Source organism: Parasteatoda tepidariorum, chromosome X1 (genome assembly GCF_043381705.1).
Source record: "Parasteatoda tepidariorum isolate YZ-2023 chromosome X1, CAS_Ptep_4.0, whole genome shotgun sequence".
NCBI lineage: Eukaryota > Metazoa > Arthropoda > Arachnida > Araneae > Theridiidae > Parasteatoda > Parasteatoda tepidariorum.
In genome coordinates, this window is record NC_092214.1 from 4614873 (window position 1) to 4640571 (window position 25699).

The 25699-nt window shown below is 27.7% G+C and overlaps 1 protein-coding gene across 1 annotated transcript; it reads right to left on the minus strand.

Annotated features, from left to right (window-relative positions):
* LOC107450509 (serine/threonine-protein kinase 3) lies at positions 1–25699 on the minus strand. Its single transcript, XM_016066326.3, has 11 exons — positions 25407–25699; positions 19008–19088; positions 18727–18907; positions 14405–14467; positions 12012–12176; positions 8011–8178; positions 7294–7431; positions 4418–4534; positions 1535–1742; positions 1051–1385; positions 1–490 (listed from the first exon to the last, which is right to left on the minus strand). Exons 1-11 carry the CDS (start codon positions 25415–25417, stop codon positions 332–334), a joined length of 1626 nt encoding a protein of 541 aa, XP_015921812.1. The 5' UTR covers positions 25418–25699; the 3' UTR covers positions 1–331.

The following is a 25699-nucleotide window of genomic DNA, read 5'->3' on the forward strand; positions in this document are numbered from 1 at the left end:
TGGGTAAGATTTAGACTCAAAAACATACATGGCATTTATTGCAATATGTTTGGTTAAAAAAAAACCTAGGAAATCATAAAGCAATAGGGAAAACGACAAAATGTATTTCAGTCTTAAATGACCAAAGATTCAATATAACTGAATGACATACAGTGTGCATTCACATCTCAAACAGAACAGTCATTCCAAAGAGTTTTAGGTTCCATAGGCAGGCTTGTATTTTGTATATCACAATCCCATCACAAGGCAAAGGCTGAATACACAGCCATAAAATCATGCAAATGCCACAATAAGAGGGGCTGAAAGATTTTAAATGAAAAAAATTAAACTGTCAGAAGTTTTGCTGTCTTTTTTTCTTTGCATCCATGGCATCTAGAATTGGTTGTCTCTTTGCTTGATAGCGCCTCCTCAATTCTTCAATTTCTCGTTCCATCTCTGAGTCTAAGTTAGCCATGCGTTGACTAAGCTCATCATAGCTAAGGACCTTCAACTAAAATTGTTAAAATAAATGCAATTAAATAATGATGTATGTTATAAATCTCCTTAAAAGTAGAATTGAATTGAAAAATCACAAACATAAACGCAGAGCAAATATGCCTTTCACACACAGTTTTTTTCAAAAATAAATTTGCTGTTATTGAACAAACATTTATAATAAAAGCTAAAACAAATATTCATAAATCACATTTAAAAAACTCTCTCACCTCACTAGTAGTTGTTATATGCAATATTCACTCACAATGAGAGAAGTTCTATTTGTTAAAACAGCATGTGAGACATCGGTGGTAATTGTGACTGATCTTTCATCAAACTCACCTTCTATGATCAAAATGTAATGTTTTTCATTACTTCTTCACATTATGCATTGTTTCCCACAGACAGTTTTGGGTGATGAGAAATCTTCCCACTAATCCAACATTTTATCTAATTACTAGTCTGCTGTATAGTTTTCTTAATACGCTTTTTAAATAAATAGCTATAATAGAAATCTCTTATAAACAAGATCAGAAGGATGATAAATATTTCATGCAATAAAAAACAAATACTTACAAAATCAAAATCGCCCTCAGTAAAAGAACGTTGAAACTTGGTAGCCTCGTGAAGAGCAGCTGATGGACCAACATTACTAATCTGATTCAGTTGGCGTTGAAGTTGAATGGAAAACCTCTTTTCTGGAGTTAGAGAATTGTTGCTTGATGTGTTTGATTTGACATCATTTTGTTGAAAATGATTAGGGTGAGGAGTTCCAGAATGAGGCAAAAATTCCTGACTATTATTTACACTAGCTTCATTTCTATGCAGTTGTTCTCTTTCCTTTTTATCAAAATGATCTAAAAAATATGGGCGGTAGTTTTCTTTCTTTTCACCTGGAGCAGTATCATGACCTTAAGGGGGGAAACACATTTTTATATAAACAAAGAACTAAATTTATAAAAAAGAAGAAAAAAAATTAAATTATCTAAAAGTTTAAGTATCTTTATACTGGGTAAAAACTTAAAGAGTTTCTTTTTAGATTAAAATATAATAAATTTACGTTTCATTGTAGAATCATCATCTTCTCCATCACTATTAATAACCAAAGTGCCTAGATCAGACTCTATGTCGCTGTTAGCAACTAAAGTGTTGGTGTCACTGTGGGCAATCATTGTATTATTTTCATCTGATTCACAGTTGCTTGGAACTAAAGTGCCAGAGTCTGCCACAAATTCTACCATAGTGTGAGAATCAACTTCATCATCATCCTATATAACATACAAAACAAATATTTACATTACAACTTTTAACTACATTGCACGAAAAGATTTGCATTAAAACATGAATAGTGTGTGTTCGGAAAGAAAGCCTACATATACTCAGAACAGTTAGTTAATTCATTCTTGTCAGCACAACCCCATATTTCATTTAACCAAGCAGATGGGTTACGACTAGAATTGAAACAATTCATCAATCAGAGTTAATTTACTTGGAACAGATGCCGTCAGTGTTTTATGTTTTCATGGAGCGTAACACTCCACTTTTCTACGAATAACGCAAAACGTAGAAACGAGAACTACAATGAAGACAAAATGGGCATGCTATAGTTTTGGTTCCATCAGTGAAAGCATGTAACAGTAGAGCTAAAAATTTACAACTCTATGCTTTTGCTGAAGATATTGCAATTTCAACAGCTTTAAAGCGGGTATAAAAAGAAGTTGGTAGAATTATAAATAAGTACAAAAAAAGTATATAGAACGAGCAAAGACTAACAATTCAAATTTACATGAGCTTAAGGTAAATTTAAATTTGAAAGCATTTCTAGTTTCTCTAACAAGGGCTCAGTAATAATTGATAATAATACTTCAGAAGAAATTATTTCAAGGATACAAAAAGGAAAAATAAGCTATTACTTAAGAATAACTTATTCAAGAACAAACTTGTTCGTAAAGATATTAATTCTAAATATGTAAAACAGTTAAAAGCTTATAATAATTCATGGTAATGCAGCTTGGACTTTAACAAATAAAGATGAAAATAATTTAATGCTTAGCATGTCTGTGCCATACAGAAAGAATCAATGAATATATGGGCTGAGAAAAATCTAGAAATGGAAACCAATGAACACAAGACCCAAAGGAAGACACAAAAAGAGATAGTTATATGATGTAACAGTAATGAAAATTATCAACTGAAAATCTAATGCTAAGAACAGGAACGATTGAAATAACATTGTTCAGCAAGCCAAAGCATATAGTAGCACCATAAAAGAAGCTGTCCTAGGTTATTTGAACAATCGGTCCTTTTGAAAACTGCAATCATTTCCCGGCTTAACGCAAACTGATGTTCTGCAGTTCAAAAAAAGCTGGATTTTCGAATCAGCCTACAGCGTATATACTATTTTTTGTACAACATTAAAGCAGTTAATCCTCAGGAAATGAGAAAAATTAATTATTTAATATGAAACCAATTATTGAACCTTATAAGTTTTTTCATTATCTGGAAAAATATTGCAGCATTTATGATTTTTTCTTTTGATATACAGAAAATCAGGGTCAAAAGATATGAGCATATTTTTCAGATTGTCACTTAGATTAACTATTAGAAAAAATGCATAATCTTTACTTATTTTTTGTTTTGAAACAATTTCAAGAATATGCCCCTCAATACTTACAATTGTTTGCAAATTAACAAATTTATTTTTCGGTTTACATTAGCAAATAAATATTGTTTCAGAGTTTTATGCTTCGAAACTCTTGATAAGTTGTGGATATATCCTCTGATATATTTTACTCATCTTCATCATTTTCATCACTATCATTGGGAGCAGCCATTAATTCAGATATTTTGAAATGTAATGCGATATGTGTTGTAAACAATATATGCATTATCAACTTCAGAAAATCTTCAATCACACAATTTTATTCTGAAGGGATGTTCCCATTAGATACAGAGAAGCCTGCTTAATTAAACCTATTTGTAATGCATTTCAGTCTTCACTATTCAATGCTGTAGAAATCAAATTCTTTACTTTCAGAATATTTCTTTTTCTTTTAGAAGCATTTTACAGCTTACTGAAATCAAGGCAAAGTAATCATTACCTAACCAGTTGTTTAGAGTAACGTTCTTAAGCTGACTGGATTATTCCATCATTCAAAGGTTTGATAGAAAAAATTCCACTCACAAAATATACAGTTCAAGATCATTCTCATATTTCCTTTAATCACCCAGCCTGTGCTTTGCCCATCCCACCATGCCTTTGAATTTGACTCAAAGGGCAAGTCCTCTCTCACAGACTAAAGAATAATAAGTTGGAATAGAAAGAATGTCATAACAGCTTCAAACAGCTAATAAACAAGTCTCTCTCTCTTTTTTTAAAAAAAAGAGAAAGAAAAAGAATAAATAAACTTAAAAAGAGTTTGTAGGAGCTTTGCAAAAAAAGTTGATTTTTATTTGTTCGAAAAACATACTAAGTAGGATTTTCTTTCAAAAAAGGTAACGCAAAATCTGGAATTTGCAAAGGAATAATCAGGAATAGAGCACGAAAAAAAGTTATTATTCAAATGCACAATTTGAAATTTGTGCATCATAATAACTTATATTTTTCTATATATATTGAATCATGTAACCACAATCAAGAGTGAGTTTCCTAAATTTTTTTTAGTATCCTCATAACCCATGTATCTACCAATATATCTACCACTTAAAATAAGTAATCTACAGTTAATTATAAATTTCAGTATTGTAAGGAAAATTTCATGATGATCAATAGCATAGTAATGTAAAATAATAGATTGTTCAAAACTTAATATTTGAATTAGGAAAAGAAAATTTTAATCAGATAAAACATGAGAAATTTGAAAAAAAGGAATAACTTCCTCTAGGATGATTTAAAAAGATAGGTGTTTTGAACAATATACACATAATGATATTAAAAACTTACAAAGTCCAAGTTATTGGTCCTATCTCTACGATAAGTTTCACTTTCTTGAATCTCTTTTGCTTCAGCAATCATTTGTTGCAATATTGTGACAGGTTTTGCATTTTTTATGTATTCATGCTGAAAAAAATAAACTTTTTAATGTATAAAATATATGTTCCAAAAAAAATCTGGCAAAGATTATTAAATAAGCAAAATTCATAAATAATAAAATATGTAGAATTCATTTACAACATTTTCATTGTATTTCATCTTATTTAATGCTGCATTATGTTAATAAGCAAATTACAGACCTCTTAATGGACTAAAAAAATCCAGAAATTTTTGGTACAGTATACATGCATCAGACTACTTTTAAAAAGGACAAACTACAAACCAAAAAAAGTATAATTAGTTCTACTTGATATATATTAACTTTATATTGCTAATTAAAGAAATTTTGAAAATAACCTCATTAGCAAATTTTCTAAGTAAAAAATCATGAAGGTATGCTAGGATCAAAACGCGTGTTATTTAATAAAAAAATAATTCAACTTGTATAAATAATTTTACTTGTTCTTAAATTCTTATACTAAGCAAAGAATTTCAATACCTTCATTCTTGGCTGTTTAGAAAGCTGATAAATAATATTCTTCCTACTTTCATAAATCTCATAGCATGATAGACTGCAGCAAATGAATTTTCTGCTCAATAATAATTTTCGAAACAATATAAGATTTCAAAAGACAGTAAATAAATATATCGTTATGCTGAACTGAAGGTAACTTCAGTCCATTTTCACACTAGTTATGAATGTTAACACATTTTTACTGTTATGTTCTTACTAATGTCTCATTTTGTCTACAAAATAGAAATCCATGTTTTAAACTTAGTCATTAAAAATCTCTGTATGGCAATTGAATAAATAGAACAGGGTTCAGTCACTTTGTTATACAATACCAAGATACCTTTTTAATGAATTTAATTGAAAGTAGTGAAATGTAAGGCTTATAATGGACATCCTGTATATAACTTGTTTCTTAATCAATTATAATTTTAAGACTTAACAAATATATTTATTTACTGATATTACTAAAAACTTTCAATTTGTAATAACTTTTTAAAGCTATAAAAAATAAAATGAATATATTCAGTCTCGGTGGTTATAAATACACAATTGAGGTGAAATTATCTTAACGGGTCTACTTCTCCAAAGCAATTAAAATTGAGTGTTTAAAAGCAGTGGCAATGGTAGGCCTACATAGATTCTCCTGTACACAGGATGCAAAAAAATAATAGAAATGGACAAATACAGTGACCTCTCACTTATGCACCACTTCTTTTATGCACCTTTTTCATTTATACGATGATTTTTACAGGTCCCAGTACATAGGGTATGAAAATAATGGTAAACATCCTTCGTTTATAAGTCACTCTAAAAATACATTTTTCAATTATGCGCCGAAATTCTAGGCTAGCATTTAAATTTTTTTATCCTTTAAATATTTTTTTCCTTTTCCAAAAAAAAATTTTTAAATTAAAAATTAAGCAAATAAGCAATCCTTGTTACAGATAAAAAGAAAAATATGTTGTTATATCTCATTGAATTTTCTTCCCCCTGTGACCTTTTCATTATTGCTGTTTCTGGAAAGACATTCTTTCTAGAATTTTGAATAGTGTGTATTATCTGTTGCACCAACAACAATGAAAACCCATTCTTCTTTTATAAAATGACCATTCCTCTTGTCCAGAGGTTACTTTTACTCCCATGCTATTTTCTAGAAAAAGAAGACACCTGGAATACGAAAGATGAAAGAGACCGCAATCACTTACTTGCAGTCAGATGGACATCATGAGTAAATATGAGAAGGTTCAACTTATTGTGTAGCATATTATGACGTCAAGTGCTTTTCTTAGAAATTTATCATGTGATGTTTCACCCCCTCCCATATAACTCAAATTGTTTGTGAAGAACTGTTCATTTATATCTAACTAGAACTTGTGGACGATGAGAATGTGGTGAATGACTCTGACGAGGATGATAAAGTTCCTCCAAATCACACAGCAGTATTAGAAGCTTTAGACACTATTCGTGACTATTTACAATTTAATTTTGCTTCTGAAACTCCCCCTTATCACATTTATATGAACTGAAAAAAAACTGTTTTCGAAATATGTCATCAAAAACAAATACAAACATGTATTAAGATTATTTTGTAAGAAAATAAATTGCCTTAAGGTATGTTAAATTTTTTCTTTGTATAATTATAGTAAATACCAAAACAGTATAAATATTAACATTTTATCTTTAGAAAAATATTTATTCATATTGTCACTGCAATTTACGTTGCGTTTTAGAATTTTGAAGTTTTTCACTTATGCGCTTTTTTCCCTTGGCCCCTTACACTAGTGCATAAGTGAGAGTTCACTGTATATTGAGAAATATGCATCAGATTGAAAAAAGGAAAATAAATCTATTAAATTTTCAATGATGCTAGATCTATCACCTTTATTCTCTGGGTGAGGGATGGGAGCAATATTTTGAAATTTTAAATAGGAACAAAAACTAAAAAGTTGTACTTTTTTCTGGGGAATCTGAATCTGCAATAATTCTTATTTCAAAAAATTCTAAAATTGTAATTTAAGATTCTTTAGGGGGTGCGGTTGAAGATCAAGTTTAGTATCCATCTTAAATTTTAAAAAATATTGAAAGCATCTATTTTAATTTTGCTTTGCATTTAAGATATTTGACAGTTTCCAAATATTTTAACAGTCTGTATATAAAAAGACACTATGATGGTCTTCCTCTTTAATAAATATTTTAAATACTAAATATTGAGGTCTTATTACTACAACTGCTTTCAAGTTATCAAAGATCATTAAAGCATGCTTTTAGATACCTGCAGAAGTTCCGTAGCTGTAGCTCTTTCATCAGGACTTTTTACTAAGCATCTAGATACAAAATCAATAAACTCTGAAGACCACTGATCAGGATCCCGAAAACTTGGAGGAGGCTTAGCAGGAATCATGAATATAGCCTGTCAAATAGAAGTAAAACAAACCTAAGACTATGTTAACAAAAACTACCTACATACTTTTTTCAAAAGTAAAAAGTTCAAAATCACACATTCATGGCCAAGCATTTAGCCCCATTTTCAGAGCTCAATCTTTTAATGGCCAAGGTAGAAATGCCACGTAATTTTGACCCAGGTGAGACAACTTGAACTGAGTCTGTTCCCATGATACACCTCTCTCCAGACTTCCACACCACAACCAATGAGAATAATTTCAATTATACCAATTACAATTTATCAGGCCTAAATTAGTTTCTAATATTTTTTTTGGTCCTATTCTCATCTCTTAGAATAAAATGATAGTGATAGAGAAATAGAGAGGCAAGTAATAAAATGGTTAGCACAATTCTTAAGGAACAAACACATGTCACAGGGCAGTGTATCATTGCAAAATTGTATATTTGACATGGTTAATAACAGTAATAATTCCAGATATGTAGCAACAGTTTTCAGCAAGTAAACACATAGGTAATAATTTGTACAAATGACAATAAACTTAAATTTGAATGCACCCTTTTGTTCATAGAATGATTTTTATCATACCCTCATTGGATGAATATCTCCATATGGAGGCTTTCCTTCTGCCATTTCTAATGCTGTTATTCCAAGGCTCCATATATCTGCCACACAATCATACCCGATTTCTTGAATAACTTCAGGTGCCATCCAAAATGGAGTTCCAATAACAGTATTTCGCTTAGCCATGGTGTCCTGAAAATAAAAAATAAATCGTTAAAAATTTTAAACTATTATTACATCATTAATAACAGGAAAATATCAATCACAGTTTGCGAAACTTAGTACATACTTGATTACATATTTTAGTAATCATTACAACATATTCTTATAAAATTATAAACAGCAACAAAATATTTTTGTTTCTCTTGAACACAAGTTCACACCTACCAACAACTATGAAACTTCCATGATCTTAAAAAGTATTTTTCCTAGTGGTAGTAAAAGTAGTGTAAAATTATTAATAAATTAAAAAATCAAACATAAAAGAATTTTGTCTTCTACATGTAAATTATTTTAAAAGACATATAAACGGTCATTTTGAAGAAAGGTCGAACAGGTATCAGATTATTCTAAAATTAAAATTCCAAGAAAATTAATTAAAATTCTGATTATTTTTCCTGGTTTTCCAGAAAAAAAATTTATAAAATTTTAGTTAAACATATAAATGTTACAGAAATTTTTTCTCTGCAACATTTATACAATTTCTGCAACATTTATTTTTTTATTTTATTCAGGCAACATTTATTTTTTTTTTATTTTATTATTTTTCATTTTATTTTTATTATTTTTATTTTATTAAAATTTTTTTTTATACAATTTCTGCAACATTTATTTTTTATTATTATTTTTTTCTGCAACATTTATAAAAAAAAATTCATACAATTTTAGTTAAACATATAAATGTTACAGATATTTTTTTTCTGCATTGGTTCTGAGCAAAAGTATCTTAAGAACCATAACTATGGGCATCAACAGATGGAGAAATTTAGCGTCCAAGCGTGCCAAATGGAAACGACTTATTAGGATCACTCTGGCCTGTACAAACCTGTCATGCTGATGGGAAAAGGAAGAATTTTATAAAGTATTTAAACGAATAACACATTCTAAAAATACACTATGCCATACAATTAGGCATTTTAATACTTTGTATTCTTGGTGTTAGTGGTCAAGTAATTATCAACAAAAAATGTATCCTGCTAAAAAAAAGGGGGTCAAAATTAACAATAAAAACAGAAACATCAAGGGCATCATTGGCATAGAACTTTGGAAACTCTTTAAAAAAGGATAAACTATTGTTGAAATAGATTTTTAAAAAAAAGGTACTTTTGTCATTATAAGTATAACACCACAAGCTTCTTCAATAACACCAACAGTAAAAGTTGATAGCAAATCTTTCACTGAAGTTCAAAATATTCTTTAACATGGGGGAATACTTCTAAGCTTCTTTCAGCGACTTAAACATTTTCCATGGATCTCACTTGACAAAATTTTAAAGGAAAAAGAATACAGCCTGTAATTGCTTTATAATCAACCCAATGAACAGGACTGTCCTTAAATAGTCTAGACATAGCCTGAAACAGATTATTTAGTCACCAGTTAGTAGATTCATTCGCTCTACAAAAAGTTCTGTATCTGACATGCAGTTTGCAAGTCCCTAAGCTTAATAAATTAAAACTGTTGGTTTCTTTAAGTTCATGATATAAATGTTCCCAGAATTTTATTTTAACTTTTGAACTATCCATGCATATCTGTAACAATTTTTTTTAGAACCAGCTCGGATGATCCCTCATAGAACTTTTCAAACAAATCTAAGGCAGTAGCACGCACAAGAGAAATGAAAGTTCAAACACCTCATATTAACTTCATTTGATTCCTCGTGCCAATACCTGTCTATCAGCTCCATTCGCTCTTCTTGTGCCTTTTACTACTTCATCAATACAGAAAACAAATCCACACAGAAAAAATTTCTTTTAACATTGCTTTAAAATAAAGAGCCAATCCAAAAGCCACAAGCTAAGACATTTTTGTGTTTCAGACGCTCATTTTCTGTGCAATATTGCAGGCAAAGAACACAGATATTGTAGAGCAGTGAACAAATTACCCAGATGTTTAAATTTCCCAGTTTTCTGGATCTCTAAAAAATATTCAATGCAGTGTAACTATTATATTTCTACTTTAATATTAAATTGAAACAATAGCCATATTTTAGCTGTTTTTATATTTAAATTAAAAATTGTGTATTTTTACTTCATTCTTTTTACTTTATTATATTAGAAAAAAAAAGCATATTGATGTATTTTTCTTATAATTTCCCAACCATATTCTGTTTGATTAGATTTCCCCTTCATAAATCAAAACGAAATTATTTTTTCATCTCGCTTCGCGTACAATATGCTGATTACAATTTCAAAAATAAAAAAATACATAAATAATAATAAAAACAACGGCCAAATTTTTTTCATTTTACCCCACAATCAATTTGGCAGACACTGGTTTGAGGAGAATTTCTTTCTTTGCTTTGCACACCTACATTTTCCTTGCAATTTCATTATTCCATTTGACTTTCAGGCAACCAGAATTGGATACGCAGCAGTTGGTTTTTCTACCAGTCAGAAAGTGGTGTTTTTCCTCACTCAGTTAGTAAATTCACTGTTATGTATATTATCTATTTTAGGTGATATCACACGATTTTAAGCATAAGCTCTTGGCGCGTCTTGTTAAATCACGGTTTAGTTAAAACACATCTATTCCAGAGTTCAGCTTCTTTTAAAAACTATTTAAACACTTTATAAAGTATAAATTAAAAACTTTTAATAAATTGTGTGATTTTTAAATAAATTTTGTCAAAATTAAGTGGCGACAAAAGAGTTGGAACTAGTTACAAGAGTCAATAATTTGCTAGCAGAAAGTTTTTTAATTAAAATTTTGGATTCAATTTCATTCTATCTAAGCCTGCTGCTCTTTTACATTTGATTGAATGGGAGAAAGAGAATTCCCCCAATTTTCCATCTACTCAGCTTCAAGGAGTTCAGCTCAGTAGTTCTAGTTCAAAATGGCACGGAAAATGAGCAAAGTTTTTCTGGTTTTTTATAAACAGGATAAAAGGTTTATACTGTCAACTAACAATGTTCCTGCTTAGTTATTGAATAAAAAATAGATGTATGTTAGCCGTTTTTGTAATATACTCAATCTCTGTTTCCATTTCAATTTTTTACTTTATTAAAGTAAAGTGATGCATTTTTTTATTACCCTTCTACCTCCTGTTCACTAAAAAACATATGTAATGCATTTCTCCCTCGTAAATCAAAGTGAAAATGAAATCAGCATGCAGCTCCTTTGCATATGATTGACAGCAGCCTATCAAAAACCACCGGTTTTTTCCCGCGTACAGAAAAAACAAAGAATCTGTCCCTTTCCCGCCCATTCTTGACCTAAAAATTTTTAAAGCTAAAAAATAAAAAATAAGTTATTCCAAGACACAGAGAGAAAAATCCTCACACTTTAACAAATAAAACTTTCAACTCCAAATTACATAAATGAACTAACTGTGAAACCACAACTGCAAGAATTAAAAGACACAACAGCTGTGATGAATGGTCAAGCTAGAAATGTTGCTTTCTTTCCCAATTGAATTATTGTTAAATTTTATTTAATAATGCTGACTAGTGAGCTATATGTTTGTTTCTATTTGAATCAAAAGGATTTTCAATAAAAAGTTAATTTTTTTATATTGGAACTCTCTACTATATTCTTAAACAGAAAGACTTCTAGTTCGATACTTAAGAATACACATAACATCTTTTTCACACAAAAAATTAAATTCATAGTTACCATTTTTGTTTACTTTCCTCCCCTCAAAGAAAATGCAATGATCTTTAAATAATAGCTTATCACAAAGATCAATTCTTGTATAGTTCAATTACAGATAAACTTCATTCTATTAAATTAAAACAAGAGAAACAAAACAGAGCCAAAAAATAAAGATTAGAAAATACTTAATATTTTGAAGAAAATTAAAAACTTACAGTTAATTGTCCAGCAACTCCAAAATCTGCAAGTTTTGCATGGCCTTCGGTATTTAAGAGGATGTTACCAGCTTTGATATCTCTGTGTATTTTTCGTCTATAATGCAAATATTCTAGCCCTTTAAGAGTGTCACAAAGAATAGTAGCTATTTCTTCTTCAAGAAGCTAAAACAAAATTAAAAACCTTAAGGATAAATTGCTGTTACAGAAAAACTATATAAAATAACTCAAAATTTTTAAGGGAAATTGTTGATTTGTTTATTATAGCCTGTTTTTCAGTAGTTTTTTATATATTTCTCCCCAGTGACAGAATTGTTTGAAGCTTCCTGTGATAATTCTTTCTAACATTTAATAATACCTATCTGAAAGACATTCTTAATAGTAACAAATATATATGCTACTAATTTTAAGTAAATGAAGCTATTTGTGTTTACAAAAAAAAAAGCCTTTATGCATAGACTAAAATCGTATTTAATTTTTTTCATTGTAGATTTAAGAATTTTTTTTAAATCTACAAATAAAAGAATACATATTCTGATATTAGGGGCGATATTCTTCCATTTTGACAGGAAAAAAACACACTAATTATTTCCTTTTTCACATTTTGTAAATCATCATCACATTAAAAAATTTAAACTAGATGAAATCTGTGACAGTAAATACTGAAAAAAGTTCAATGACAAAACCATATGAATCAGACTCTTCAGAAAGGGGTTACTAAAATGCATGTTTTGTGTAGAGATTCACTTGCTGCAATAAATAATATGGTATTAAAAATATGTTATTTCAAGAGCTTTGTGGAAATCATTAGCAATAACTGCTGAAAAATTGATCGAAGAAAGATAGGATCTTGCCAAGATAGGATCATTGATCAAGATAGGATCATTTATCTTTCAAAAACTTCCGCAGATAAGAAATACATTTTTATTTATTTATTTATTTATTTTTTTTTTGTTTCTAAAGTGAAAAATATTTCTAAAAGAATTCTGTAAGGTTCTACGATAATGTCACCATGTTGTTGTGTAGTCTTGACAAAGAATTCGACAGGAGTAACAATATTAAAAACAATTTTATAATAATAAATAGTACATCGTTCTCATTTGATGGGACTATATGAGATCTCTCACATGAGATTGAATTACACACAAAGATATTCTATGAAGTAGGAATAACCCAATCAAAAAATTTAAATAATAAAAACAAATAAAGAATATTTATACTTAATGATCAAACATTTTTTCATTGAGTATAAGGCCAAATGATACAGCAGTTAAGAAAAGCAGAACTTTGCCTGGCAACATTTCAGAAACACGTTTTTGAGAGAAATATAAAATAAAATAAAATAAAAATGGAATAAAATACATTTCTCATAAACATAGTCAGTAATTTCACTTTGAGTGAGTAATCTGAAATTTTGTTAGTTGTTCCAAAATACCATTACTTATTTTACTCTCAATTAGAATAGTTTCTCACTAAAAGCCAATCTGAACATTTAATATTTTTTTATTTTTTAAATTACTATTTAGTTAAATTTTTTTTTAATCAGTTCACTAATTTTGAATGCAACTAAAAATTTAGAAAGAAATTGGGAGTGACACCTGATTTCACCATATTGATGATATTATGATTATTAAATTGTTATTTGGATTAAAATCATTTAAAATAAACTGTACAAAGAAATCATTTCAAATTTTGAAACAACTAAACCAAATCATACAAGATTTGATTTTATACTATAAAAACAGTAAAAATGTATATGGTCCTGATTTCCTTTATATAGTCATTCTAAAATAATGTAAATAATCAAGTTTTTCTTTATTAATAATATTTTCAGTAGTCCCAGAAATATTGAAACGACAAATTATATCGAGTAGATAAGATATTTCAGTCACTTTTGTACAATATGTGGATGCTTCTGTAGTTTAACAAATCAAATTTTTGTAATTATTCTTATAAGAAAAACCAAGTAAAAATAGCAAAATTCCTAGTCCATAAAGATTACTAAAATAAATATCCGTTGATGGTAAGCTTTCAAAAGCCAAAAAAAAATAATAAATAATAAATAATTAAATAGAATCTTCTATAAATTATAGGTTTTAAATATAAAATAAGAGTTCCTACAACATAATAATTTTTGAAAAGTTTTACATGAGATTAATTATTTACTTTAAACATAAAATATTACTAGATGGTATAATATTTTGATACTAATTTGGGAAGTATTGTCATAAGAAAAGTTGAAAAGAATTAGACTTAGTTTTTTTTAACTGCAATTTAAAAACTTTAAAACAAAAAAACTATAATCCAAACAATACAGAATTTTTTAGACAGTAAAAATGCAATTGATTTTATTATTTAAATTTAAGATAAAATATGAAATATTTTACGCTTACTGTTTTCTTTCGCAATCTCATGATATCTGAAACAGATCCTCCACCACAATATTCCATCACTATCTGTAAGGAGAAAAACAAGAATACAATAATTTGAAATTAAATATTTCTGTAATATGAAGAAAATTAATATCTTATACAGTAGGGAACCGATTATCCAGAACGATCGGGACCATCGCTATTCCGGATAACTGATTTTTCGGGTTTTCTGAATCGCTACAAAAAGCCGTTTTTTTATTGTTAAACCCAACTAAAAAAAAAAATTTGGAAATAATCTTAAAAAGAAGAAAAAACGATGAAGTAATACAGTAATGATTATTTCTAAAATGATGGTATGGTAAACATCTTCTAAAAAAGAAAGAAAAATCCTAAAATCTTATGAGGAAAAAAATTTTTTTTTTTTAAATGGCGGGAAAACTTATCGAATTTTGTTCCGGTTTTTTGGTTTTCCAGTTTTCTGATTTCCGGATAACGGGTTCTGTACTGTAGTATAAAAAATAAACAGCAATATGCACACAAAAAAAAATCTGAATTCTATGGCCCTTTTTATTTGAAATTGTTGCAAAACTAATTAATTTTTTTTAATATACTAAAAAAAATTAGTATAAAGAAGATAAAAAAAAAAACAACATGAACAAAAAAAATTTAATTTCTATTTCATTTTGATATCTGTATTTTTTTATGGCTAGAAATATACAAGTATATTTAGGGGAAATCAGGCTAGTTCAGATAAATAGAAGATTCTGTTATTATTACTTGAAATTTGTATGTAAATTTTGGCAGATTGACAAAACTGTGATACACTTCCCTATGTAGTTACATGAGAAATCAATTGGTAAACAGTGTATTAAAAAACAAGATCTTTAGAGAAGAAAAAGTAAATCCTTAATTTGTTTTTGCCATTTAAGACTATTTTTATTCATTATTTTCACCAATAGGAGTTATAATATTACAAATGAATATGATTATTACATATTTTAATAAAAAAATTTACTTGCCATTTTTTAATTAACCAATAATGAGTTAACTAATAATTCCACAGGGCTAAAGTGAACGCATAAATGTGGGGCTACTGTGGACATAACAAGAATAACTGAGTCTTTTAGTGATAGTAAAATTGCATTAATGCTAGCCAGAATTTCCTTTTATGCAGAAAATGTATCACAGTTTTCAGATACCACTTTAACATTTGGAGATCTGGTGAAGCACATTTCTCATACAGTTATATTTTCCTTACAAAATAAAGAAGTGTTGGTCACATATTTAATAAATGTTTGAATTTTGTCTTATTTTCATTACCACTATTTAAGTTTTCCAAGAACTGTAGGAACCCTGATACATTGTTTACATATTTACCAAAGCAGAAGCTGCAGATTGTAATAACAACTAAGGTTAGAAAAGTTAAACTTTGCCATCACTTAAAAACTTCACCACTATATTATCAGATCGTACAGATTTGTTTTGATTGTTTATATATATACATTGTTGTAACCAAATCACTATCAAACAACTTTATTACATCAAAAAGAAAATATCAAAGAGTAATATTTGCTTAGCATTTAAAATATTCAAGAAAAATCTCTTAATAAAATGGGAGTATTGGAGTTAATGTATTTATTAGGCTTCAACGTTAAATATTATAAATATTTTCAAGATTATTCACTCAAGACTGTATTTTAAGCTAAAATTTTTTCAAATTCGATTTTACCTGTTTTCTTTTTAATAAGCAATTAAAGATTAACAAGTCTTAAGGAATATTTACAATTGCTCCATTACATGGGACTTATAGGTACAAAAACAACCTTTTTTTTAAAACAAGATTATTAAAAAAGTATGTATCCAAACAGTAATATGCAGAGATGTTTGAATGCCTGCAGCTAACTCTCCAATTAGATGCCTCTGAAAAGAGTAGAATAATCATTTGAAGGGGACAAAAAAGGAGCCTATTTTGTTTTTTAAAAATATTAGAAAGATATAGAATATCTAATATTTAAAAAATAATAGATATTCATATAAACCAAAACCCATATTATAAATCCATATTTAAACCCATTTTTATGTCAATTCAAGCAAAAATGTTTCGATTTTAAAAAGTTTATCATTTCCAATGACACATCCTTAAGTTTTTATTATAAGTAAAACAAATTTCAACTTTAATGACCTAGAACCTCATTATTTGAAAATCATAGTTTATATTTTATAAAAAAAATTTATGTAGCAAGCATATAACCACAAAAAATTTACCTAATTTCTTAATAAAGATAATAGATTTATAGTTTTGATGCCCTAAGAGGTAAGAATGAATGCCTGAGGCTGTTACTCTCTTTGCCACACTCTTTGCACACCGCAGCATCCAAATTACTGTATATATCATTCAAAATCAAAACAAACATACAAATTTCAATGAAAAAATATAGATGTGTAAAAAATAATAAATAATAAAGTTGCTTTAGAAAGTTTACAAAAACTGTAAAGATTTGTCTCCTCTTTCTTACCACAAATCAAATCACGTAGTATAATATATTTATATATAAATATAAGAATACTTTACTTTTGCCATAAGTAAAGAGACACTTAGCAACCTCATCTCTGAATTTAAACATAACAGTTTAAACTTTCCAAATAGTTCTGAGAAATTTTGAGTCTACATTGAAATATACTTTATAATATATGTCAGAGTGCTATCCTTTGATAAAATACCAGCCATTTAATGCCTAATTGTAGAACCTTCAACTTTAACAAAGTTTAAAGTGTATTTTTTATAAGTTTAGTTCATTTTAAGTACATATAAATGAAATTTGATTTGTCCTGAAACATAAAATTGCAACATAATGTTAAATAATGTTGTAAAACATTAATGATTGATCCGGTATAGTGCGGCTTTGAGGAGAATGTAACAAGCTACTATGTAACAAGCAAGAGCACAACTCTAATAGGGGTGAAATGGAGAAACGAAGGTGTAAATGGGTTTACTAAGACTGACTTATGCCAAGATTAAAACAAAACTAGGTATTCACCCCACACCCCTATTCGAAGTGTATTTTCCTTGTAACCTTAGTACCCGCCACAATGCGAGACGGAGATGTTCTCTTGAAGGCTGCACTATACTACTGATGATAAAATATTTTCTTTAGTTCTGTTAATAAATACTTAAGAACAAAAATTTTTGTCAATGGATATGTTATACATAGGCAGTGTTTTCCAAAAAAAATGCTTAGAGTCATTTCATTTCTCTAATAATTCTTGAAGAATGAAATTTAAAATAGAACTGAGAACTTCAAGACATTATACTTGTAAATTGCCACTATTTTATTACATATTATATTCGAATATGTTATGACAAGAAATCATTCTAAAATTATTGATTGAATATTTAACCAAAAAAAAAAAAAAAACTATTTATAACTTTTTCTAAGCATTAGGTTAATTAGACTAATGATTTCTAAAGAAAACAAAATATATTGATAAAATTTAATTAATTCTAAGTTTAATGTATTTTTTCACAAATTCAAAGCTTATTAAAAATGTATGTCACAATTAACATTTTTATTTTAGACATGAAAAGAAAGTCCTTCACAAGAAAATCTGGAAAAGTCTTCCAAATGCCCATCTCCAAGCAGAGCTCATTTTCTACATTTTATTCTATTTGGAGTCGCAAAATATCTTTCTTACAGACAGCTAGAGTTATTGGCACTTTTATATTAGACATTTGAATATTAAGAAATATTATAATTAGGAATGCCACCATTACCTTTAATAAAAAGAAAAGGAAATACGAAACTTTAAATTTAAATTTTCAATTATTAGAAGTCTAAATTCTTTAATTTATTATATTAAACATTATACCTCCTTTTTAATGCCTACTGGTTTTTCCAAAAGAATTTTGCAGATAAGTTAATCCATTCTTAAAATAATAAATAACCTTGCAAATAATTATCACAACAAAACAATTTCAATAATAAGCACACTATAATAAAATTGTGCTATATTTCAGATTTTATAAAGTCTATATCCATAAAAAGAAATTAAAATAAGATAATAAAAAAAAATATGAAAGAGAACGTTTCTTTCCTTCTACTGTAAACTATAACTTCTTCTTTCTTTATTTAGATATATTTTTAGTTTATATTTATATACTAATTTAATCTTTTAAATATACTCTAATGCATTATAATTCCATGCTAGGTTTCTGAAGTATTTTACCAGTTTTTGATGCTTCCCATATCAAAAACCAAGCCTGCCCAGAAAAGAACTCTCAAAAACTGCTTCACACAATTAATTAGTTTAATTAAAGTACAACATTCAACTGTAAAATCTCTTACCCATAAGTCAGTTCCTTTAAAATAACTTCCATAATATTTAACTACATAAGGGCTATCACACTGTTGCATTATAGAAATTTCCTTAATTATCTCCTGAAGATCTGTATCAACCGGAACTTGTTTAATGGCAAGAACCTGTCCAGATTCTTTGTGGAGTGCTTTGTATACACTTCCATAACTCCTAAAAACATTAAGAGAAGATTGTAGGAAACATTAGGATAATGTTAAAATAATTTTTCATAATTTAAAGGAAACATGTATATTTAAAAAAAAAATCTTACCCTTCTCCCAATTTACATATAATATCAAATACTTCTTCAGGTTGCCTAGTCAAACTCTCTTCACTTAATTTTTTCAGCTCACTAAAAAAAAATATTATAAATAATTTAGATGAGTTTTTATGCATCTAAGACATCAAACCTCTTAGTAGGCAAAAGTAAAAATCAGAGCTATACCACATCAAACTAATAAAAAACTACAATTTGTTCTATTTTTTAAACATAAAAATTGCATAATTTATTAGTGTAACACTGAACAACTCATAATAGTTTTAGATCAATGTATCGAAAGTTTTTAAAGTACTGTTGTAAAAAATAGGCAATATCAATTGGTTAACATTCTCTTACATTAATACTTAATAAAAATTTGTAGTTAAGTACAAGACTTATTTTTATCAAGCAATATGCTACTTATATTATGTATCAAAGAATATGCTACTTAGCATTTTTGTATAAAAGTAATTTAGTGGATAATCTCCCAATTCACGATTTAAAACTTCTTTGCTAATTGATTATTGATAATTTTTGGATAAATGATTAATGACTTTGATAATGGAAATTGATTATTTTTAAAATGAGATAAAAGAACTAAATAAATAACTGTGAAACTACAAAGCTACAAGATTTGTTACTACATTTGTTGAATATAATATATGGGTATATTCACTTAAAAACTAGGTAATCTAAAATTGTTAACTTTTTTTTTCTTCATAAAATGACAGAATTCTCAAAATGTTTAAAACAATAAATCTTATTAGTAAGGTTAATGCTTAATCAGATATAAAATTAGTGAACAGTCCCTAAGATTAAACATTCGAATTTTACAACTTTTACAAACATTATAAGTCAAAATAAAATGAGGTTGAATCAAAAATCGAAATCTTTCGATTCTTCAAATCAATTATTTTAAAATCCGCATTTGTATTTGTTGAAAATGAAATGTTCTAAACATACACAAAAATCAGGAATATCTGGACGAAAAGCTAAAAAATCAATACTAAATATTTTTAATCATGAATATCAGGACAACTACAACTTTCAATAACTCTGAGTTATTGAAAACCTTCAATTTCAAACACATTACTTTTCTCTTAAGAATATACAGAAATAAGACTAAATATTTATATCAAAACAAGGTTAGAGTGGATGTAGAAATTTTAAACCTATATTTATATTAAATAATGCAATATATTTTGATTTCATCATTGATAAATGGTTAGATAAACTAGATTTAACTTTAAACAATTCTGTACCTATTTAAAGAATATATACTCATATATTTACATCCCCATTTTAGAGATTCACAGCATAATAATCTATAAGGCGATTCAAAATTATTTTGATAAACTTCGTGCTAACAAGTTTTAGAAAACAAAATAAATATTCAAATAGAAAAGGCGAAATAATTGTGGATTCTTAATCAAATAAAAGATAAGTCAGTAGAATTTTTATTGTACAGAAACCCAAATTTTAAAAATATAAATTAATTAGTTCCAGATAAATAATTTAAGAACAATTTCTTAAAAAAGAATAGTTATAAGAATTCACAAAATCTGTTGGTTTCAGGGGTGATTGTGAGCCTACCCTTTCACACAGACAAATGCAACCTCCTTACCTTTTTTTTTTAACATACTATGCATTTTTTATTTCAATAAAAGAAAGCACCTTAAATATATAATTTTATAGCATTTTAGGTATTTAAAGATTTAAATCAACCAAAAAGTTATTATTTCTTCATGAAAATTAAAAAACATATAAAAGAAATAATAAATAAAAAATGCACAGAGAATTTGTCTCAAGATTAGTTGTTCCTCAAAAATCCCCAAAGCTTCTTTCAATGTTAACTTATGGGAAAATTTTATAGTTGTTTTCTCAATAATTAAATGCTTGAAACTTTATTATTTCCTATAAAATAGCGAATTCCCAAAACTACTCGCATTAAGATAACACTAGCATTGTTAACTTGGCTTTCATTATTATTATTATTCAACTTAGTTTTACTTACATCCAAACACAGCTTTAAAAGTTTTAATCTTGAATCTCAATTTTGCAAATTGATTCTTTTATAATTCAAATTGTCATAAAATTTACTTCTAATTCATTTTAATTAAGTAATCACTGCGAATTAGAAAATATAGGGAAGGGATATAAAACTGTTTTGCGGATTGCACACTCACTCTCTCTCCGTCCCAAGAAAAATAATTTAGTTACAGTTTATTATAAGCACTGTGCGAAATATTTATATCATTAATAGTTCCTTAATCATATAAGTTATGAGAAGCTGAAAAAGTAGAACTTACCATTTTCAATGAAATTTTATCAATAGAATGAAATACAATGAATGCAAATTGTGATTTTTAATTTATAATTTAATGGTATTCAGTGTAAATAGCATTTAAAATTTGCTATACTCAGTGTGATTTTTATTTAAAAAAAATAAATATACACAGATTTGCTTTAAAAACAAAGATATAAGCAGGAAACTCAGATTGCATTACGGTAAATTGGAATAATGGTTTTAAAATTTATTACATATATAATCTAAATTTCTTAGAGATATTTCAATTTTAAATTTTCAAAATAAACATATTTTAGGTTGACTGATTCCCATATTAGACAGATAAGGGAAACGAGAACTTCAGTTGTACACATAATATACAATTTAATATTTTAAGTTATTTTTTGCTCTTTCCTCCATTTAGGAATAATGAAGTTATTATTATTTTTTGTCTACCTTTGTCCCTGATATTATTATAAACTGCTGGGATGATCCCAGCTGGATATCTAAGGGGGGGGGGAGAGAGTAAAAGCGCTCAAAACACATCGTTTTGTTTTGGGAACATTTGGTCGCCTAGTGAAAACTCAAATTTTTTAGCTAAAAAAAATTTACTTTTAAAAAAAAAATATTTCTAAACAGTTATCGGCTGTCCAGATTTATTTTCCTCTAAGATAAAAAAAATTACTTATTCTAACTATTAATCTTATTAAAAATTAGAATAGAATTTTCAATACTAATGTTAAATCTTCCTACGACATGGATCTGAGACATGGCACTGCAATGAAAATAACATGAAAAAATTTCAAGTACTTATTAACAACAGTTTAAAAAGAAGCTCACATATCAAGTGGTTCCATAAAATTTGTAACACATAAATTCTTAGAAAAGCTAAACAGAAACTGATTAAGCAGGAAATTAAAATACGTGAATGGAAATGGATTAGTCTTATTCTACTATGTAAACCTGCAAAATTTAAAGTAAAACAAAATTTTGATTAAAACTCCCAGGGCAATAGGAAATAGGGAACAGCTGAAAATACTTGGTCCAGGACAATTCTAAGGGAATTGAAACAATAGAAAAGTCATAGAGAGAGGCAAAATAACTGGCCACAAATAGCTTGTGAGGGAGAGGTATGATAGAAGCCCTATGTTAAAATTCAGGATGAAGAGGAATATGTATGTATACTTATTGAAACATTTAAATAGTGCTATAAAGGTTTAGAAAATGAAATTGATAAAGAACTTGTGTTTCTTCCTGCTACTTCTCTTAGGGTTGTTTAGTGTTTTTGTCTTAAGTTGAATAAGATGATTCTTTTTTCTTTTTTGTACTTTTACTTTCAATAGTTAAACAAATTAACAGATAAATTGCAATTTTACACATTTTTAGTCATAATTATTTAAAATAAATGATTTTTCTCTTGTGATTTTCTATTATTCTTTATTATGATTTTCTACACCAAAACTTTGGGTTTTTGACATTTGTCAAAAAAAAGGAAGTTTAATGATAAAATGATTACGGAACATACTTGATTGATCACTTGAAATTTTATATGTACTTTTATTTATATGTATTTTATTTATACTTTTATTTATTTTTATTTTATATGTATTTTTTTTATTTACTTGCTAATAATTATCAAGCTTATACATTAGCTGAATGTTTAAAACCTCTCTTGAAATTCTAATTGTGAAGCATTAAAAATTCTCAAAATAAGACTGTATCAAATTATTTATACACCTGAAGCAACCATGAACCTTAAAACAATAATAAGTTGCATATATTTTTAGAAACATTGCCACAAAATATTGGCAATTTTAATAATCTTTAGACCAGAGCAAGACAATTGTTATTTAGCCAGTTTGACTGAGGTGTGTTGAAGGTTAATAACAAACAGTTTAAAATCATTTTAACATGTGCTGCATTAAGTGCAAACAAAAGGAAATTGAATTTAACTTTTATTAATTTAAAGTGGTCTATACCAGTGCAATTGGTATGTAATTGATCTATAACAGTAGAATTAGAATGTAATAGGCTGAAAACAACACATTCTAACTTGTAACGTTTTAAAAGGATCTTATTTAACTAGAATTTTAATAGCAGAATCAAAATACATTATCATACAATAACAGAATAAAGACTGATTTCTTAACAGACTATTACTTATTTCCTATCATTTGCACTTGGGCTGTTGCCTATTACAATAATTTTAATCCTCAGAGAACTGCAGTCAGACAAACTGCAATTATTTTACTTTATTCTATGTTCATATACACTTATGAGAATTTTACATCCATATAAATGATTGGATTTTTCGTTATTATGAATTCCAAGTAACATTAATGCCTCACACAGTCCAGCATTTAAATATATATTTTGGATTAAGAAATCAATTTACAAAGAGAAACAAAGTACTATGTTTTATTATAGTACTCAGTATCATTTTTTTAACATTTATAAAAAGCTCACTTTTTGTTGCTTAATTTCACAAAACTGTAATATAGATGCCTTTTGCTGTCTGCAATTTTATAGAGGGAAAAGAAAGTGGAACTAGTTAAAAAAGAAAACTTAAAAGAAACTTACATAGAGTATTGATGCTTTAATTTAAATTCAATTATTAACATAAAATTTTGTTTAAACTCATTGAGAAAAATTAAAGTGTAATGTTAGTTTTATCAAATTGGCAAAAATAGATTAAAATAAGAATTAATAGAGTTTATTTCCAATTACTTTAGTTTAGTTTATAATTACTTTAGTTTACTTTAAGTTTAACTTCAAAATGTAATGAATATTTTATAAAAAGGAGAAAAAATATAGGCATTAAAAATATATTCAATCTTTTTTAAAATCTTTAGAAGTGGTTTATATTATTATTTTATGCAGAAAATAAGTGAGTTTTAAAGGGCAGGGGTACTGTACTATCTTTCCTAACTAAAATGCCATTGAACCTAGTATAGTAAACAATAGGTAGTTCAACATCAATAGTTCACTTCATTCTAAAATTTATAAAATCATCAAAACTTTTAATGCATTGACACTTCAATTATGTTTAACAACGTTTACCATACAACTAACACATATCGTAATAGAGCAGAGAGCTGGAATCAAGAATGCTCTAAATTTTCCCATGCTCCAGCAATTTTATTGTATCTTGGAGAAATCCAAGTGGCCTACCACATTGCAATAGCATTTCCTCTTAGCCAACTAGCTGTAGAAAGATTATTCTTAGCATTAAAACACATTTATAATAATTTAAGATCAAATATGAAGAAGAATTTATTAGATTTGGAAGATTTTTGCACAGTAATCTGCGGCGGAATAATCGTCAAGTCTTGGCAGCTTCCGGGCAGTGAACAATTTGCAAGTTTAAAATCCATTTTACTCCGTGGCGATTGTAGATGACATGATGTATCTTAATATGGAAATATCCCCATTAGATTCAATTTTATTCTTATGTAAAAACAAAAAACTCAACTGTAAATTAAATTAAATTTGCATTTTCTGTGTGAGCTGATGAATATGTTGTTTTGCAATGTCTTTCGTTCCCTTCAACAATAAAAATTTCAAATAAATATCTGAAACTCAAAAGCAAAAGAGTTTTAACGGTTTAGCTAATTATCTAGAGCCGAGCTGGAAATCGAATACTTTTCGTTTCAGTTACCTAGCAAACAGATATTTTGATAAGCTAAGGAATCGTTAAAACACTGTGATACTTATTAGAAATGTTAGAAACAACTCTCTAAAATCCGTACATGCATAATGTTTTATGAAATGCTACAAAGACAAATAAAGAGCGCGATGAAGATCGATCAAATTTCAGACCAGATTAACAACATTAGTTTACATCCAAAGAGTAATCAAATAAGGAATCTAAAAGCATATGATAATAAGAATAAACAAGAAGCTCTTGCAAATATTAAAGACTGCAGCAGAAACTTAAATATATATTTATTTTAAATTAACATATACGATTAGGATCTAACTAATCGGTCAAGCAAATTTAGTATGACAGCCATATAGCTTCTGAAACTGATACACGATTGGAGTATAAATCACAATCTGCATGAGTAAACGCAACATTCAAAAGTAGATAATATTTAATGATAGGCTTAAATGTTTCATCTCACCTTTTAGACATGATACCAGAACTCGGGGTGAGTTTTGATAAATTTTAATGTGCGATAAATAACTTTCGCATCGTATTCTGAACACAGGTCCACAGACAAATAAACCCATGCTTCTTTAATTTAGAAAGAATAAATATATGAGCCATAACATTTCAAATTTAAATAAACAAAATTCGCATAATTATCTTGCTGAAAATAAATAAACAAAAAGTTTTCCTTTTACAGCTAGAGTTATTGCCAGTCAAGTGAAGTGAAAATCATACTTTAAAATTAATTTAGATTTCGCTGGGGTT

What these genes read in the sequence shown, in the direction of transcription:
- LOC107450509 (XM_016066326.3), bottom strand. An exon ending in GAGTTGCTGGACAATTAACT is followed by an intron (nt 8,179 to 12,011) that starts GTAAGTTTTTAA and finishes TTTTATTTTCAG; the next exon opens with GACACCATGGCTAAGCGAAA. An exon ending in CAGCTACGGAACTTCTGCAG is followed by an intron (nt 4,535 to 7,293) that starts GTATCTAAAAGC and finishes TATTTTTTTCAG; the next exon opens with CATGAATACATAAAAAATGC.